We start from the raw sequence: 19576 nt of genomic DNA on the forward strand, positions 1-19576 counted from the left end.
TTGAAAACCACTTCTTGGCAGCCCCTCTCACCACAGTAATCAAACAAACGGTGCTTGAGTGGCTGCCAAGCCTCCCAACTGGGTGTGGACACAGCTGGTGGTCCTGATGGCAAGGACCCTTTAGCCGTTCCAGCCAGTTCCAGCCCACCAGGGGCTCTGGCAGCAGCACCTCCCACCAAGGGGGCTGTTCTGGGTCTCAGAGCCAGAGATGCATAAGTGCCTGACGTGAGTTCAGAAGTGAAGTTTGTGTATGGTGTTAGGGAGTGTTCTAATCTCATACTTTTACATGTACCAGTCCAGTTTTCCCAGCACCACTTATTGAAGAGGCTGTCCTTTCTCCACTGTACATTCCTGCCTCCTTTACCAAAGATAAGGTGACCATATGTGCGTGGGTTTATCTCTGGGCTTTCTATCCTGTTCCATTGATCTGTATTTCTGTTTTTGTGCCAGTACCATACTGTCTTGATTACTGTAGCTTTGTAGTATAGTCTGAAGTCAGGGAGCCTGATTCCTCCAGCTCCATTTTTCCTTCTCAAGATTGCTTTGGCTATTCAGGGTCTTTTGTGTTTCCAACTATCAAACTCTTAGAGGAAAACATAGGCAGAATACTCTATGACATAAATCACAGCAAGATCCTTTTTGACCCACTTCCTAGAGAAATGGAAATAAAACAAAAATAAACAAATGGTACCTAATGAAACTTCAAAGCTTTTGCACAGCAAAGGAAACCATAAACAAGACCAAAAGACAACCCTCAGAATGGGAGAAAATATTTGCAAATGAAGCAACTGACAAAGGATTAATCTCCAAAATTTATAAGCAGCTCATGCAGCTCAATAACAAAAAAACAAACAACCCAATCCAAAAATGGGCAGAAGACCTAAATAGACATTTCCCCAAAGAAGATATACAGACTGCCAACAAACAGATGAAAGAATACTCAACATCATTAATCATCAGAGAAATGCAAATCAAAACTACAATGAGACATCATCTCACACCAGTCAGAATGGCCATCATCAAAAAATCTAGAAACAATAAATGCTGGAGAGGGTGTGGAGAAAAGGGAACACTCTTGCACTGCTGGTGGGAATGTGAATAGGTACAGCCACTATGGAGAACAGTATGGAGGTTCCTTAAAAAACTACAAACAGAACTACCATATGACCCAGCAATCCCACTACTGGGCATATACCCTGAGAAAACCATAATTCAAAAAGAGTCATGTACCAAAATGTTCATTGCAGCTCTATTTACAATATCCCGGAGATGGAAACAACCTAAGTGCCCATCATTGGATGAATGGATAAAAAAGATGTGGCACATATATACAATGGAATATTACTCAGCCATAAAGAGAAACAAAATTGAGCTATTTGTAATGAGGTGGGTAGACCTAGAGTCTGTCATACAGAGTGAAGTAAGTCAGAAAGAGAAAGACAAATACCGTATGCTAACACATATATATGGAATTTAAGAAAAAAAAAATGTCATGAAGAACCTAGGGGTAAGACAGGAATAAAGACACAGACCTACTAGAGAATGGACTTGAGGATATGGGGAGCGGGAAGGGTAAGCTATGACAAAGCGAGAGAGTGGCATGGACATATATACACTACCAAACGTAATGTAGATAGCTAGTGGGAAGCAGTTGCATAGCACAGGGAGATCAGCTCGGTGCTTTGTGACCGCCTGGAGGGGTGGGATAGGGAGGGTGAGAGGGAGGGAGACGCAAGAGGGAAGAGATATGGGAACATATGTATATGTATAACTGATTCACTTTGTTATAAAGCAGAAACTAACACACCATTGTAAAGCAATTATACTCCAATAAAGATGTAAAAAATAAATAAATAAAAAATAAAAAAATAAACACAGAAGTGAAGTTTGGCCCAGAGGACGGGGAATTGCAGGGGAGAATCGGCAAACATACAGCGCTCTTGTAAAAGAATTTCGGATTTGAAAGAGTTGGTGTTTTTCCTTTCAAAACATTTAAAACAATTTATGCATATATTTGTTTGATGACCACCTCTCATTCTGACTATAAGGATCATGTATGTTTTATTTTCCTTGATATTTGTAAGACCTGACAGAGTGAATGCCATGTAGGAAAAAGGCTCTAGATATTTTCAAAAGAATGAATAAGAGGATGAATTCTGGCCAAACAAATAAATAAAAAGAAGTTGAAGAACACAGTAGATTGTATATAAAACTGTGTATTATTTTTTTAAGGCATAAAGCCAACAAAGAAGACAAGGCCACTGAACAAAATAGAATAAAAAAATATATATCTTTTATTCCATGCTTATGGGAGAAAAATAGACAATAATTTGACTTTTGGAAATATACATTGTCTCTACCCAGCCCCCCCACCAAAAAAAAAACAAGAGTTGGTGTATGGGCCTTTGTGTCATCTGCTATGCCTGTTAGCTCCCCTTTGTGAGGGTGCAGGTATAATTCTAGAATAATTCCCGAGGTGCCAGGAGAGTTTTGCAGTTTAAAAGACTACAAAAATGGTTTGTGAGTTGCTGCATCCTTCATATAGCCACCTCCCATAGCTATGTGCTCTTTACATTGACTGGAATTTGACCATATCCCTCCAGGGAACTTCCTGATTTTTTTGCAGAAAAATTAATGTTATAGAAAGTTTTACCTAAGCATAGATTATGGTGATGGCTGCACAACTCTGTGAATATACTCAAAAACCATTGCATTGTACACTTTAAATGGGATAATATTATGGTATGTGACTTGTATCCCAATGAAGCTGTTAAAAATTTACATTAAAAAGTAGCTGTCTTTTTTTTTATATATATGTAAGGTGACAAAAATACATCCTCTGACCAGAAGTGTTTAGGTTTGAAGCGTAGGGTAAATTGTGAGCTCTTGAAGCACAGATGCTAAGCTGGGGAAGCGCTTCTCACCTGACCTAGAAGACAAAAATAGCTGACTGCCAAAATTATCCTTGGCCATTTTTAAAAGAAAACGTCTGTAACTGCTCAGAAACCACAGTGTGCGTGTTTTTAAATATAAACCCTGCCCCTTGATACTCGTGTGCAAATATATCCTGTGTACAGTAGCATACAGTACCTAAGAATGCAAAATATAATTTTTAGCACTGTATAATCTCATCGCCTATTTTTTGACTGTCTAGATTAATTTTAGCAAGTTAAATTTCTATGATGTGACCCTACTTACTGCTTAGGAATATAATGTTTACTTTAATCATTTAGTTTAAATAATTTAGATTAACCATTCATTCAAAAATACTATATTGACTTGAATATAACCTAGAGTCATTACAGATATTACAGAGATATGACATGTGGTTTGCTCTATAATCACGATCATCCCTTAGTTATCTGCAGGCAGGTTGCCCTCTCCAAGGTTTATATCTGGCAAATATTTTTCCCAGTTTTATTGAGATATAATTGATGTATAACATTGTATAAATTTAAGATATACAACATAATGATTTGTATATGTATATATGTATTGGTATATGTTACATATGTATGTGTATATGTATATACATATTGCAAAATGATTACCCCAATAAGATTAGTTAACATTCATCACCTCACGTAGTTAAAAGTTTTTCACTGTGATGAGAACTTTTAAGATCTACTCTCTTAGCAACTTTCAAATATACAATAGAATATTAACTATAGCCACCATGCTGTACATTACATCACCAGAATTTATCTTATAACTGCAAGTTTGTACCTTTTGACCACCTTCACCTAATTCGCTCACCTCTCATCCCCCATCTCTGGCAACCACCAATCTGATTTCTTTATCTGAGTTAGTTTTTTGGTTTGATTCTATATAAAAGTGAGATCATACAGTATTTGTCTTTCTCTGTCTGACTTATTTCACTTAGTGTATTGCCCTCAAGATTCATCCATGTTGTCACAAACATCAGGATTCCCTCCTTTTTTATGGCTGGATGATATTCCATTAATATTACATATATAGGGCTTCCCTGGTGGCTCAGTGGTTAAGAATCCGCCTGCCAATGCAGGGCACATGGGTTTGAGCCCTGGTCCAGGAAGATCCCACATGCCGTGGAGCAACTAAGCCCATGTGCCACAACTACTGAGCCTGCGCTCCAGAGCCCACTTGCTACAACTACTGAAGCCCGTGCGCCTAGAGCCCGTGCTCCGCAACAAGAGAAGCCACTGCAATGAGAAGCCCGCAACCAAGAGTAGCCCGCACTCGCTACAACTAGAGAAAGCCCGCACACATCAAGACCCAACGCAGCCAAAAATAAATAAATAAAATTAATTAATAAAAATAATACTACATATATACTCCATGGCTACTTTATCCATTCATCCATCAATGGACACTTAAGTTGTTTCCATGTCTTGGCTATTGTAAATAATGCTGCAATGAACATGGGGATGCAGGTACAGGTATCTGGAAATTTTAAAATTTTGCTCAGACCTTTCTGTCATCCCAGAAAAATGTTGAGAAAATTTAAAACTAATAAAATTTAAAAATTAAAATTGAGAAAATAAACCTTCTTTTAAGCCTATTCATCCCCGAGGCAGTGCTGCCCAGAGGTTAGGATCATTTAAGTCCTAAAATCAGGTCTCTTTGGTTCCACTCCTGACTCTGGCCCAGTTCCAGAAGGTAAGGGGAGGGTAATGGCAGGTCCAACCTCTAAGACTGCTTCAAGCTTTGATTGATACCTGTGTAGCAATGCTTAGCCCAGTGCCCGGCATATAGTGAGTTCTCAATAAGATGAGTCCCTTTTCACGATCCATACTGTTGCTTCCCTGCTTAATACAGATTCATGGTCATTCTATCCACATACATTTATTGAACAAGGACCATGTGCCAAAACGCCTGTGACCTTGTCAGGGGATGTAGATGTCTCAGGATGTAAGAGCAGGTGAACACTTCTGGCCAGGGCCTGGACAAGCCTGCCCTGGGAGGCGGGGTTGGAGCTGAACTTTGAGAAGGGAAGGTTTTCCTGTGTAGGGCAAAAGGACAGAGGGGTAATGGGATGGGACACTCACAGAGCAGGATAGAGACAGACCAAGGGTCTGTAGTCTCAAGCAGGGAAGTGGAGGAGTTTGGAAAGAACCAACATGATGACTGTTTCTTCCTATTTGGGAAAATATTATTTTAATATATGAATGCAGAAAATAAAGCCAAACAAAATCTTCTAGGCTGGTGGGCCTCCCTTGAAGATAAGGATTCTCTATGAGGCCAAGAGATGATTTTATGCTTGCTGTCGTAAAAGTAGTGCTTATTTATGGTAATGCTCCAAGCAGTAGGGCCAAGTGGAAAGTGGAGCAAAGGCCCCAGCCCCTGTTCCTACCTGTCACAGGAGGCTGGGGTGACCTCCTTTTGACTCTTCTCAGGTGTGTTCTGTGCAAACCAAGGAGTACACATAGCAGGGACTTCCAGATGGCCCTAGGTGGTTGCTTTGTTTTGCTGATCTTTTCTATTATAAATGTTGCCACAATGAAAGGCGTCTTCTTCGAGTATGTCCATAGGAGAAATTCTCCACAGTGGAATTGCAAGGCCATGGTGTGTGAGTGTGTTCTTCACATGCTTTGTGAGTCCTTTTGTCACTGCAGGAGGGCTGCATACAATGTCCTTCTAGAAGCAGGAAGGGAGTTCTGCTCTTCTTCCATTATGTCTGGGGAAGACCACACCTTCCTCTGCAGACAGCCTGGAAGTCCTTCAGCGATGCGCCTCCACTGGTATCTGTTTCCCCAGAAGTGTTTTCTTCTAAACACGAACCAAGTGTTTTATAAACATATGGTTTTCCCTCTTTTAACAGGAATCTTCGCCTACATGAACTACAGAGTCCCCCGGACAAGGAAGGAGATTTTTGAAACCCTCATCAAGGGACTGCAGCGGCTTGAGTATAGAGGCTATGACTCAGCAGGTAGGCTCTGCAGGCTGCTGCCATATAAACATAATACTTGTTCATTAAAGAAATTTGAAAATTTCTATAGAAAAGTAGAAAGAAAAAGCAAAGGTAAAAAATTATCCATCACAAGCACCCCCTCCTGTGGTTGTCTGGGGTCTGGGGACGGTAGAGGTGTCATGCAGGTATTTATTGTTCTATCTAATTATAATTATGCAATTGTGTAATTTTGTGTTCTTCTTGCACTTACATTGTTTCTTTCCATTATCCTAAACACTTCCTAACATAATCTTTCTAAGTGGCTGCACAGTCCTCCACTGGATGCCTATCTCAGAGTTTACTCCTTCATCCACATAACAGGTGGATATTTAGTCTGTTTCCCATTTTTAATTAAGCAGCCTTAGGAGAAAAAGGAGAGCCAGATAGTTATATATTCCTATAAATTCTTAATAGAAAGCAAGTCAGATGAAAGATTGCAGGAACACTAGTGCAATGGAAACACCAGCTAAAGTAGCAGAATGCAAAGTGCACAAATGTCCTTAAATGAGCCCACTGCCTTTGGTGGCAGACGTGGTGGCACCTCTCCTGCAGGCAAACTCCGAGAATTACCCTGGTTAGAAGCTGGGGTGAGGCAGCCACAGCCTGGGTTCTAGGCACATGTTCCCTGATTGCTGGTTAGCACTGTCACAGTCACAGCCTCCTCTTTCCAAGTCAATATCCTAACACTGTCTAGTTCTCTTCTGGGCAGCAAGCCTGGGGAATAAGAACGAATAAATCCACAGTTCTGTATAGCCCTCACCCAGGGTCATTCCCTGTAATGAAGCGTGGGAGACAAAACTTAAATTCCAGTACAAAAAATCATGTTTATGTTACAGGTGTGGCAATCGATGGAAATAATAACGAAGTCAAAGAAAGACATATCCAGCTAGTCAAGAAAAGAGGAAATGTCAAGGCTCTTGATGAAGAACTTTACAGTATGTGAAAGACATTCCAAGTCAGAGTAATAATCACAGCCTGGATCACTTTAAAATCTTTAATTCCAACAGCATTGGAGACTAAAAATATTAACCTACCCAAGCATGGAAAAATAGGAGGGTTAAGTCCATGTTGCAAAACTGTTTCCCAGAATGTGGGATGGTTTATTTCAGGTGATGGTGCGCTGAGAATTTTTTTTTCAATATTTAGTACTTAATGTATTTTAATATTTCTGACAAATGATAGTGCTTTTCCATTTATGGTAGGGACCTGTAATTTTCTTTTTAAAGTAAGTTTATTTCAGTTAAGTGAGTTAGGTTACTGATAAGTACTAACTAAAGCAAGGGTCTGGCAGAATTCTCCAGAATGGGGCCTTTGTGGTTGATGGTGGGATGTACTTTTGGTGTAGCTGATGTGTCTTCATGTAATGAAGTCACCTCATGTAACAGTACCATGTCAATGCTTAAAGTGCGGCAAACTTATTTTTCCTTCATCTAGAACAGGACAGCATGGACTTAAAAGTGGAGTTTGAGACCCACTTTGGCATTGCCCACACACGCTGGGCCACCCACGGGGTCCCCAATGCTGTCAACAGCCACCCACAGCGCTCAGACAAAGGCAACGGTATGTAGTATAGCCTTGCTCCCCTGTCCTAGTGGTTGTGCCTGGCCCTGACCTGTGCCAGGGTTGATCCATACCCACCACCAACTGGCTTCTCAGCATCCCTGTCTTCCCCGAGTATCCAAACTGTTGTCACTGGGCCCTAGAAAGGAGGCAAATTCAACCTGGACCCTGGTAGTGCTGACCTTGCAGGCATCCATAGGAAAACAGTGGCACTTCCCATGAATGCCTTTGGCTCTGGGGACCCAGCCTGAGTGGGACTTGGTGGTGTAAAGGGTTGAAGGCCTGGGCACTGCTCCTCAGTTAGGGACCAGAGTGTTCCAGAGGGCTGGGCACTTGAGGAAAGATTGGGGTTCCTTCCTCGTCCAGCTATACCCATCCCTGCCCCTGAAGAGAGTGGTCCTGAGCCAGGGCAGGTGGCAGTGCTGATCTTGTTTAACATCTGAGGTGCCTGCTGCAATCCTGGTCCCTGTAACGAGGGCCACCCAGTTCTCCCAATTCCCCCCTCACCATGTCAGCCCCAGCTCATGGGTCCACATCACTTGCCTGAGCCCCCAGGACAATTCTTTATGTGGTGGTTCTCTTAAATGATGTCCCAGTCTCCTCTCATGGGGGAAGGACTGGTAGGTCTGGAGCTCCCACTGGTAGCTCTCAGGGACTCTGTGGTCAGCACCCAGGGGTGTCAGGCCTCTGGCAGTAGGACACATGGGCATATGAGATGGAGACTGGGCCTTCTAGTGGGTCTCCACTCTGGGTTGGGCCTGGTCAGGTCAGAAGCACCCATGACCCACACCTGGGCATGATGCGAGAGGGTGTCCAGTGGAGAGAATGATTTCTGGAGTCAGCTGGGATCCTCCACCCCAAGCCGACTCCAGAATGTGGCATAATGCAGATTCTTGCCAAGCCTCATATTAGAGTAAGGATCAGACACGTAAGAGTAGTTGTAGGGTATTTACTATTAGCTAAACACTTGACAAGCCTCACTGCCATTAATTGTCTTGGAAGTCAGGCCACAGGAGAAAGCAGCACCTCCCTGGTCAGTGTCCTTTGCCCCTGTGGACACTGCAGTGCCTGGAGGCAGCTCACCCTGCCCGATTTGGAAAGGAAAGCCTCCCGGAGAGAACAGGAGGGCCCCATGCACCTCTCTCATCAGAGCAGCCAGAGATAGCACAGGGACCAGGCTATACATACACCTACATGGTCAGAGACTTGGGTAGTGAGGTTTCTTTGCTGGGGACCATTCCTTGCATCTGGTCCATGCCCTGAGCCATGAGACGCCCCACTACAGGGTCAGGCACCCTACACTCAGGAGGGGGACAATAGACCCCATGGCGCTGAGGACCTAGGATATACATCCAGCCAAACCCCAAGCCAGATGCAGAGGCTGGTCCCTGGAGCAGCAGTGTTGGCTGAGGTAACACACTGTACCGAGACCATGTGCCCTGAAATGTCGCCACCTCAACCTCAGCCTCCTGCCCACTGAGATGATAGGGTGAACCCCCGCTTCACTGCAGACAATGATTCTGTGTCCCCAAAGCAGCTAGGCTCCAAGGAGATTGCCCCCACACCCAAATTTGGAAATGCCTGCCGTGACTCAGGATGAGTAATTGAAAATAAAACAACATGGGAAATAAAAGATTTGTAAAATTTCTCTAACGACTTATCAGTGATATCTGAAGAGCATACTTTTTTTTTTTGCGGCACACGGGCCTCTCACAGTTGCAGCCCCTCCCGCTGCGGAGCACAGGCTCCGGACCCGCAGGCCCAGCAGCCATGGCCCACAGGCCCAGCCGCTCCGCGGCATGTGGGATCTTCCTGGACCAGGGCACGAACCCGCATCCCCTGCATCGGCAGGCGGACTCTCAACCACTGTGCCACCAGGGAAGCCCAGAGCATACTTTTAAGGAAGACTTATACCCAGCAACTACACTGCATATGAAAATTACACAAAGAAGTTTTCACAAAGAAAACACAGATTCTAGGAAACAAATTAATGATGAGAAGTTAAGACAATAGGCTGAGATGAAAGAAAATGTGACAGGGTTAAGAAAATAATGTGAAGAAACAAAGTCACAATAGATATGAAAACAATGGAGAACGGGATGGTTGTGAAGACAGTTAATAGATAATGAAGGGTTAATGATCCCTTTTGACATAAATACCAAAGCCTATTTCATGCTACTGTAGGCCACAAGTCAGAGCTCAGTGCGTGGCCAGGTTGGTGGATGCTTTTTATCAAAAGAGAAATGTGTTATTTCCTTGGGTTTAAATTGCAGTCATGGCAGATGTCAGCTCTAATCCCTGTAAATGCAGTTTGCTTAACACAAGTGTCTGTATGAGCAGAGTTTGTAGGTTTCAAGCTGTCAAATTGTCTTTCTTCACATCTGACTTGAACGTCATTTCTTCATAGCATTTCTCTCTTGACTAAACTTTTCTTCCAGAATTCGTGGTCATCCATAATGGGATCATTACAAATTACAAAGACCTGAGGAAATTTCTGGTAAGATACTTCCCCTGGGTAACATCTAAGTCAAGTGGTATTGGTCTTTCCCAGAAACTTTCCGACCAGCTCATTTTCCTCCAGAAAAAAAGGCAGAAGCTGATTGAGGTCCACTCTTGGCCACGTCACCACATTAGACCCAAAGCTCATCCCCAGCTCAGGCTCCTCCCCAGATCTTGCTGGAGGAGAGAGCAGGTAATTCTCATTTACCTCAAAGGCCGTTGCAGAGTCAGAGCAGAATCAAAAGAACGTGAACTTCTTTTTATTAAAGTATCTGCACTGAATAACATACCAACTCATACACCAAATGGAATGTGGGGTGGGAATGCAGGCGGCGAGAGTTTCAAGTATGAAGAGGTTGTGGTATTGGTTGGGAGGTGGGTGGATTTGACTCAATGTATTTGATCATTTTGATTGCTGTTATTTTGCAATGTCCAGATTAATGGCAAGGACAAGCTTCTGAGGCGGGATGATCTCAGGGAAGACTACAATGACTCAGCTGTGTTAGGCTGTGGGATTCAGGCAAATATTTCTCATCCCTTCCCCGTTTTCCTTGTTCTTGCCTTAAGTCACTCCAAGGACAAATCATAAGGGAGGAGAGGGAGCTGGCCAGGCCAGCATTGCACAACAACCATTATCTGACACTCTGTCCAACCAAATATTCCAGGAAAGCAAAGGCTATGAGTTTGAGTCAGAAACAGATACAGAGACCATCGCCAAGCTGATTAAATATGTGTTCGACAACAGAGAAACTGAGGACATTACATTTTCAACACTGGTCGAGAGAGTCATTCAGCAGTTGGTGAGTTACAAGTCTCACTTATCTAAATCATCCCTTCATTCCTCCAGTTTTTATAAACATTTATTAGGCAAACTTGCACCAAGTACCTGAGGATTAAAGATGGCTCATCTACAGTGCCTGGCCTTAAAATGTTACATCCTTGTAGAATTGGGAGAAGTTCTGAGGTTTTGGTGGTAAACATCAAATAGAAACTGCTTTGCTTCGTTTTAACATCTCTGAAATGGTGATAGGCCTTCTGATCTGTGGCTTCTACCAATGGTGTGTTGCACAAGGGACCTTGATTGTGGCAGTTCATGTTGTCATCTTATCAGTTGACTTGTGTGCATTGTTGACTTGTGTGCATACATACCCAAGATGAATTTAACTGATGTTGGAGACTTAGAATTGTAGTCTTTCCTCCTGTTTCAGTAAAGCAGTTATTCGTCATGTGGGAGAAATGCCCACAAGTCCTTACTGAGTGGAGTTAGAAGGAAGGAAGAGGCAATAAAGACAGCAGGTGTGGACTTTTGAGAAGTTTGGTTGTAGAAGATGAAGGGTGCAAAGAAATGGCCCAGTGAAGGGAGAGGGTTGCAGTTCTGAGGCAGGATTGTATTTTTGTGGTAGGAGATATCAGATCATGTCTGTGTGCTGAAATGAATGATCCAGGTGGGAGAAAGAGATTGGTGATGTCCCGGAGGGCTGGACCCATGGAACAAGGTCCCTGCAAAGAGGCACATTGTGGAGGGATTGTCCAAGAGAGATAGCTCATTGGAGGAAGAGGTAGAGCAGACCCAGGCCCGCCATGGGACGGTGGAGGGAGGAGGAGAGGGCTCCAGACTTACTAGAATCCATCCTTCTGAGCATCAAAGCTGTCCAATAGCTCCCCTGAGATGGAGACAGCTTGGAGACTGTTCAGGGCCGAGAATCTAGAACATCTGGGGTCAGAGGCTGCTTTGGGTACAACACTGTGGTTTAAAATATATGACCCTTTGGTGTTTTCAGTCTTTTTTTAAAAGTAAGTCAAACCCTTTGCCCTATGACTCCCATTTTGGGGGACCTTAATTTAGAGGACATATTTATAAATAAAAGCCTGTCCCATAACTAATGTACAGTATAGTTTTGCAGCATAGTACTTTCTCTTTTCCGTTTGTAATTTTAAATTTTGGAAATGTCTCTCAGTGATAGCACTTTTAAACTTCAGTGATTTATCTGAAGCAACACAGGGCTCTTTCTGGCAGAGAACGGGAAGAGTTTTTCTATTTAGTCCTACTTCATTGCTGACAAAACCAGCAGGGTGAATGTCAGGCTCCTCAGGTTCTGTCTAAAGCCCCTTCATTTTGGGCAGTTTGAAAGGCCCTTAGGGACCTGGAGATGCTGGCCCTGGGGTCTCTCTGGTTGTGTTACTGAGTTGGCAAACTGGCCATAGCATGAGGCCATGAGGTCTGCCAAGTTTTCCAAACCTTGTAAATCCAGATTTATAGCTGGCTGTACATAAAGTCAAGTAGGGTCATGATTAGTACAGGATGGTCAGAATGTAGGAGAGAATTTTGCATTGAACTTTTAAATAGGAAGAGCATTTGGAGTCTTGAGTTAGGAGAACTATATTCTAACTCTGGTTTGCACAAACCAACAAGCTGAGGCACAGAGCACAAATGGCAATCGTTGCCATAGAAATAATTGTAACAACTCATACTTCTGATGTGTCTCTATATGTCAGGCACTGTTCTAAGCATTTAAAATGCATTAGCTCACAGAAGCCATACAAGGTAGGACTATTCTCATTTCCATTCACCATGAGACACAAAGAAGACTGCAGTGATTGCCCAGTTAAGGGGTGGAGCCATGATTTGAACCCAGACACTAACGTGTGTTGAGCTAAACTTAGGTCGTGGATTAGCCCCTTTAATCCTCACAATTGCTCCCTGAGTAGGTACCATCCCTGAGGCCCAGGGCAGGACCCCTGACTATGGTTCTCATTTCCTGAGGTTCTAACTGCAGCAGTCCACCCAGGTCATCACAGAGCTGGGAACTGTTCCTTGTGGGCCTGGACAGGGAGGTTTATATTGCTTACAATGAAATCCACAAGTTCTGGTCTTTGATACTTGATTGTGGTACCGCCTGTTTCACTTTCCCCTCCTGACATCACCCTGCGCAAGCTGTCCTACATTCAGCACCCTGAGTGAGTGACCCCAGGGCTGCCCGCAGTGAAGAGGTTCCCAGGGAGAGCTGTCTGGGGTAGTGGACTGAGCTGTAGCAACCTAGCTTAGCCAGAGTAAGTTGTTCCTCACTCTCCTTTCCCGTCTTTTCAGGAAGGCGCATTTGCATTGGTTTTCAAGAGCATCCACTACCCCGGAGAAGCCGTGGCCACAAGGTGAGGCAGAACTCATTGACATTTCCAGTAACAAATAAAATAAAATCACTTAGCTTGAGGCACAAGGGCCTCTGGCAAAACAGAAGGTGCGCACTCTATCTAAGGGACAACTGTGGCTTAGCCACAGAGAATGTACCCCACCATCTCTGTGGCTGGAGCTTCTGATTTTTTTAAAGAGAAACTAGAAAGTTGGATTTTTATTTGAAATCTCTAGACTTTTTTTTAGAAATTGACAACAAATTCAAACTAAAAAGTTGTATAGCAAGGGCTGGTCCAGGTTTCAGGTCAACTTCAGAGATTCCCTTTAGAAAAAGCATGCAAAATTATGAACATGAAATTAGGAACAAAAATGAATGTTGATTTGAATCCAGTAAAGAAGAGGGCTTGAAGGCCAAGAGCTCAAGCTTCATCACCTTCATGCCAGGTGTGATCCAGGAATCAGCTGAGAGGGCCTGAGTCAGCCCACATGTCCTTCTGTTAGAGCCCTGTGACCCCCAGCAACGTGTGGATTCACACAAGTGGGCATGTGAGTGCCATCCTATAATTTTATATTCAGATGGGTGGATTATCCACCCATCCGTCCATCTGTCCATCCACTCATTTGTCTATCTACCCATTTATCTGTCCATCTATCTATCCATCTGTCTATCCATCCATCAATCAATCTGACCATCTATCTACCCATCTATCTATCCATCCATCCAACTAATATTTGTTGAGTATTTACTGTGTACTGAGCCCTGGGGACCTAGTGACACCCAACCTGGTCCTACCCTTAAGGTAGCAGTCCCCAACATTTTTGACACCAGGGACCAGTTTCATGGGAGACAGTTTTTCCACGGACCAGTGGCAGGGGGGATGGTTTCGGGATGATTCAAGCACATTACATTTATTGTGCATTTTATTTCTATTATTATTACATTGTAATATATAATGAAATAATTATACAATTCACCATAATGCAGAATCAGTGGGAGCCCTGAGCTTGTTTTCGCTTGCCAGTCACCAATAGGGTTTTTTTGTTTTGTTTTGTTTTTTTAAATTTATTTGTTTATTTATGGCTGTGTTGGGTCTTCGTTTCTGTGTGACCAATAGGATTTTGATATGAGTCTGTAGCAGTTGATTTATTACAGTCTCTGTGCAGTCAATCCTCTCTGCTAATGATGACCTGTATTTGCAGCCACTCCCCAGTGCTAGCATCACTGCCTCAGCTCCACCTCAGATCATCAGGCATTAGATTCTCATAAGGAGCGGGCAACCTAGATCCCTCGCATGCGCAGTTCATAGTAGGGTTTGTGCTCCTATGAGAATCTAATGCCACTGCTGATCTGACAGGAGGCAGAGCTCAGGCAGTAATGTGAGCGATGGGGAGCGGCTGTAAATATAGATGAAGCTTCGCTCACTTGCCCGCCCACCACTCACCTCCTGCTGTGTGGCCTGGTTCCTAACAGGCCACGGATCGATACTGTGGCCCGGGGGTTGGGGACCCCTGCCTTAAGGACTGGACAGTTGTGCAGGAGGACAGAGCAGGGCAAAAGATGGTGATGCTCTGTGATGGGGGTTGGGAGGCAGTGCACGGGGGGCCTAAGGGGAAGCAGGTGTCGGCCTGGGGAAGGCAGGCAGAGAAACCAGCGTGAGCAAAGACAAGGAGCCCAGAGTGATTGTGGCGCTTTAGGGATCTGCAGTTAGGCCAGGATGGTGATGGGGAGGGGCACTGGTGGGACTTGAGGCTCTTCTAGTCTCAGTGTGTGCTTACTGACACCTTTTGTGTGCCAGGCATGGGTGACAAGAGCGAACAAGATTGTAGGGACACTGCCCTATGAAACTCGAGAGCTGGTGGGGAGTGGGGAGGTGGGCAGAGGCCCAGCTCTGCAGGATCTAGGTTGCCCTGTGGTTGCAGGCTTCATTGTGAAGGCACTGGGGAGCCATTGAGAATGCACCTGTGGACCAGACTGTCATAGTATCTAGGCAGGAAATTATGTGAATATATTATGATTTTATTTTTTTCTGGGACAGGAACTAATTTACCATTTGGAATTTAAGTCTTTCAAATCAGTGAATTATAAAATGCCAGTTGGTCCCTATCAAATTTTGAAACTCCTTTTAAAATCTATTACCATGTTATTACTAGTTTGCAGAAGAAGATAGCGTGAAGAAGCAGTAAAGCTTTACTTTTCTAAAATGTCTGTAATTAGTGGCTCTATAAATTCTGGGACAAACTTTGGGATGTCTTGGGAGCACTTTGCACTGGGGAGAGGGCTAGATGCGGGGACCCTCTCTTCAGTGCTCAGAGGACATCCAGCCAGGCCCAGGGTGTCAAGGCAATGGGTAACTCGATTCCCTCTTGTCCCTACAGGAGAGGCAGCCCCCTGCTCATTGGAGTGAGGAGCAAATATAAACTCTCCACAGAACAGATCCCCGTCTTATACAGGACACGTAAGTTTCTTGAGAAGGACTTGAACAGCGCAGCACTGTTCTGGTGCCAGCAGCTCCCCTCAGAGGCAGGATGCCTTCCTTCACTCTGCTACGGCCAGGTCCAAAAGGTTTTCATGCAACTGGGACTTGGCTCCATTTTTTCAAAAGCTTTTTCTTGTGGATATTTTCAAGCACATACCCAAGTTGAGGGAGCTGCTGCCGTGGTTCTGTTATATAAAGGCACCTGTGCCCTGATTGGAGTGTTGATTTGGTTTGTTTTGTTAATAGCCGATTCAGTGCTCTTACTATTTGGGGATCTTTTACACAATTTGGCTGATGCAGCCAAAGCTAAAAATTGCACATTTCTCCCACACATATTCAAAGGGGAAATTGGCTTCTTCGTGTTGTTCCAAGAAAATAGTCTAATGGGATTTGTGATCCTTTCCTTCATTTGCTAGGCAATATTGAGAATGTGAAGAATATCTGTAAAACAAGGATGAAGAGGCTGGACAGCTCGACCTGCCTTCATGCTGTAGGCGATAAAGCAGTGGAATTCTTCTTTGCTTCTGATGCAAGGTAGCTACACCTTGTTTCCTGTCTTTCCTAGGATTATGTAATCAAGAATGACTGGCTAAACACCCCCATTTCTTACTTACTCCCCCGTTTGAGCTGTTTTCTCAAGGGTCAGCAAGGCGAAGCGGTGATGGTAGATTTCAGCTCTCGGTGGCCCTCCTGAGGGAATCCTTGCCCACTGAGCACTTTTTACATGGCCGTCATCAGCAGCCCCGGTGGCCAAAGGCAAGGTCTACTGATCTACACAATGTTTTGGGCCTGTACAGAATAAATGAATTAGTTGCCAACATTTTAAAACTGGGAAATTTCCCATAAAAATCTGAATTTCTAGCTTTTCTAAAAAACCAGCAGATCTGAGCACACCAGACTGCTCCCCCCAACCCTCTTTGGGGCCATTCAAAGTCTGCTCCCTTTAGATGGGGCAAGTGTCTCCAGACCTTTGGTCCTTCCTGAACCTTGCCTGCCTTTGCCAGAGTCTGACCATTCATAAAAGACAGAGCCAAGATTGAGGGTTTTGGTCCAAAGTCCATGTTCTCATCAATACACCAAACAGTAATTCTGAAATTTGAGAAAGTAGGCTTCATGCCCATTTTAGTACAAAAAATGTATACACACACATACACTTAGAAAAGACCAAAACACTTTCCTGCTAGTTGAAATAGAAAACCACCATAAACACCACCATTACTACCTCCTTTATCCAAACCTTTATTATGCCTCTTTCCCACCAGCCTCTGGTAAGGCCTTGCTGTGAAGCAGGGAGGACACCAGGTGAGGTCTCCTGGGACACGTGAAGCAACAGGAACCTACAGCCCAGGCTGCAAGGCCTATTTCAGCCCACAGCCAGCATTGTACTTAATGGTGATACGAAAGGTCAGCATTTTCCAAACCTGTGTTCCTTAGAGCACCATTTCAATGAGAAGCTAATATTATTTCAATGATTCTAAGACATGCAATTATTCTATAGATTTTAGCATCTGTAAGTGGCATCTGGGAATTATAATTTGCTGCAGTTTTTATATACTTCTTAGAAGTATATAAAATAATCATGATCTTAAGATCAATGTTACCACTCTATGACATAAATCACAGCAAGATCCTTTTTGACCCACCTCCTAGAGAAATGGAAATAAAAACAAAAATAAACATATGGGACCTAATGAAACTTCAAAGCTTCTGCACAGCAAAGGAAACCATAAACAAGACGAAAAGACAACCCTCAGAATGGGCGAAAATATTTGCAAATGAAGCAACTGACAAAGGATTAATCTCCAAAATTTACAAGCAGCTCATGCAGCTCAATAACAAAAAAACAAACAACCCAATCCAAAAATGGGCAGAAGACTTAAACAGACATTTCTCCAAAGAAGATATACAGATTGCCAATAAACACATGAAAGAATGCTCAACATCATTAATCATTAGAGAAATGCAAATCAAAACTACAATGAGATATCATCTCACACCAGTCAGAATGGCCATCATCAAAAAATCTAGAAACAATAAATGCTGGAGAGGGTGTGACGAAAAGGGAACACTCTTGCACTGTTGGTGGGAATGTAAATTGATACAGCCACTATGGAGAACAGTATGGAGGTTCCTTAAAAAACTAAAAATAGAATTACCATATGACCCAGCAATCCCACTACTGGGCATATACCCTGAGAAAATCATAATTCAAAAAGAGTTATGTACCAAAATGTTCATTGCAGCTCTATTTACAATAGCCAGGACATGGAAGCAACCTAAGTGTCCATCAACAGATGAATGGATAAAGAAGATGTGGCACGTATATACAATGGAATATTACTCAGCCATAAAAAGAAACGAAACTGAGTTATTTGTAGTGAGGTGGATGGACCTAGAGTCTGTGATACAGAGTGAAGTAAGTCAGAAAGAGAAAAACAAATACCATATGCTAACACATATATATGGAATCTAAGAAAAAAAAAAGTCATGAAGAACCTAGGGGTAAGATGGGAATAAAGACACAGACCTACTAGAGAATGGACTTGAGGATATGGGGAGGGGGAAGGGTGAGCTGTGACAAAGTGAGAGAGTGGCATGGACCTATATACACTACCAAACGTAAAATATATAGCTAGTGGGAAGCAGCCGCATAGCACAGGGAGATCAGCTCAGTGGTTTGTGACCACCTAGAGGGGTGTGATAGGGAGGGTGGGAGGGAGGGAGACGCAAGAAGGAAACGATATGGGAACATATGTATATGTATAACTGATTCACTTTGTTATAAAGCAGAAACTAACACACCATTATAAAGCAATTATACTCCAATAAAGATGTTAAAAAAAAAATTTAGAGGAGAAGTCACAGAGAAACTTGTCTTTGACCTGAACTTGAGTTTCCATTAAGATTGCAATGCAGGGATATTACAGATGAAGGTAATCACATAAACTTACTATACTGAAATTTGCAGAGGTTATGAGTGTTGTTCAAGATCCCAAAGCAAGTGCATTGTGGAATCAGAATTTTAAGTGAGGCCTAATGAACTAAAAACAAACAAAAACAAGCCCTTTCTGTGATACCGTGTTGCCTTTGAAGTAGTTTTTTTGGTGGGCTGGTAGAAACTGGTTCCAGTGTTTCTTGCAGGAATGACTAGTTCTGTCCCCCCGTGGCCCCCCACCCCCGAGTTGATCCTCAAAGTTTCCTTTAGAATGGACTTGGTAAAATGCAGACATACAAGTATTCATGATGCCTGTGTCCAATCATTTCTCCTGCCATAGCCTACTTCACTTCTAGGATTATATGAATTGAATTATGCTTTTCCCTCCTCCAAGAATTCCTTTCTCCCTATGGGGCATCTGGGAAACCCACTTCATTTTTCAAAACTCAGTTTACATGTTATGTCTTTTGTGCAGACTTCTTTTTAGTGTTGTGATCACATGCTTCTTTTTGCTACCCTTGCACTTCTGCATGCCTGATTGTTGCACTCGCTACACTGTATTGTAATTGTATTTTTTACATATCTCTGTCTTCTCCTGGGCAACATTCCTTGGGGCCAGGGACTACCTTTTTTCATCTATTGATGTTGCCTTAGCATGTTAACTTGTTGTGAAGTAGTTAGTTATAAAAATGAGATTTGATTAAATTGAAAAATTGTTATGTAAAAAAAAAAAATCAATGTTACCTTATATTCAATGAAGTATGGTAGATGTTTCTCAAAAAATAAAAAAAGACAAATGCTTGAAAGGAGATTAAAGAATTATTTGTAGGCAATACAATTATATACTTTAAAAATCCAGGGCTTCCCTGGTGGCGCTGTGGTTGAGAGTCCGCCTGCCGATGCAGGGGACACAGGTTCGTGCCCCGGTCCGCGAAGATCCCACATGCTCGGAGCGGCTGGGCCCGTGAGCCATGGCCGCTGAGCCTGCGCGTCTGGAGCCTGTGCTCCGCGACGGGAGAGGCCACAACAGTGAGAGGCCCGCGTAC

At 43.3% G+C, this 19576-nt stretch overlaps 1 protein-coding gene across 2 annotated transcripts in view; it reads left to right on the forward strand.

Moving 5' to 3' along the window:
* GFPT2 (glutamine-fructose-6-phosphate transaminase 2) overlaps positions 1–19576 on the forward strand; it is a 45264-nt gene that overhangs the window by 9587 nt on the left and 16101 nt on the right. Inside the window, exons 2-9 of one of the 2 annotated variants that reach the window (XM_029218410.1) lie at positions 5801–5908; positions 6766–6864; positions 7364–7489; positions 9928–9986; positions 10654–10788; positions 13077–13138; positions 15495–15574; positions 16012–16129. In XM_029218410.1, the coding sequence (XP_029074243.1) occupies positions 5801–5908; positions 6766–6864; positions 7364–7489; positions 9928–9986; positions 10654–10788; positions 13077–13138; positions 15495–15574; positions 16012–16129 (787 nt within the window). Of the gene's footprint in view, positions 1–5800; positions 5909–6765; positions 6865–7363; positions 7490–9927; positions 9987–10653; positions 10789–13076; positions 13139–15494; positions 15575–16011; positions 16130–19576 lie in introns of those variants that run through there. The other variant, XM_029218411.1, reaches the window with a different exon arrangement.

This window comes from Monodon monoceros, unplaced genomic scaffold (assembly GCF_005190385.1).
Source record: "Monodon monoceros isolate NGI ecotype Baffin Bay Population unplaced genomic scaffold, NGI_Narwhal_1 Super_Scaffold_12, whole genome shotgun sequence".
NCBI lineage: Eukaryota > Metazoa > Chordata > Mammalia > Artiodactyla > Monodontidae > Monodon > Monodon monoceros.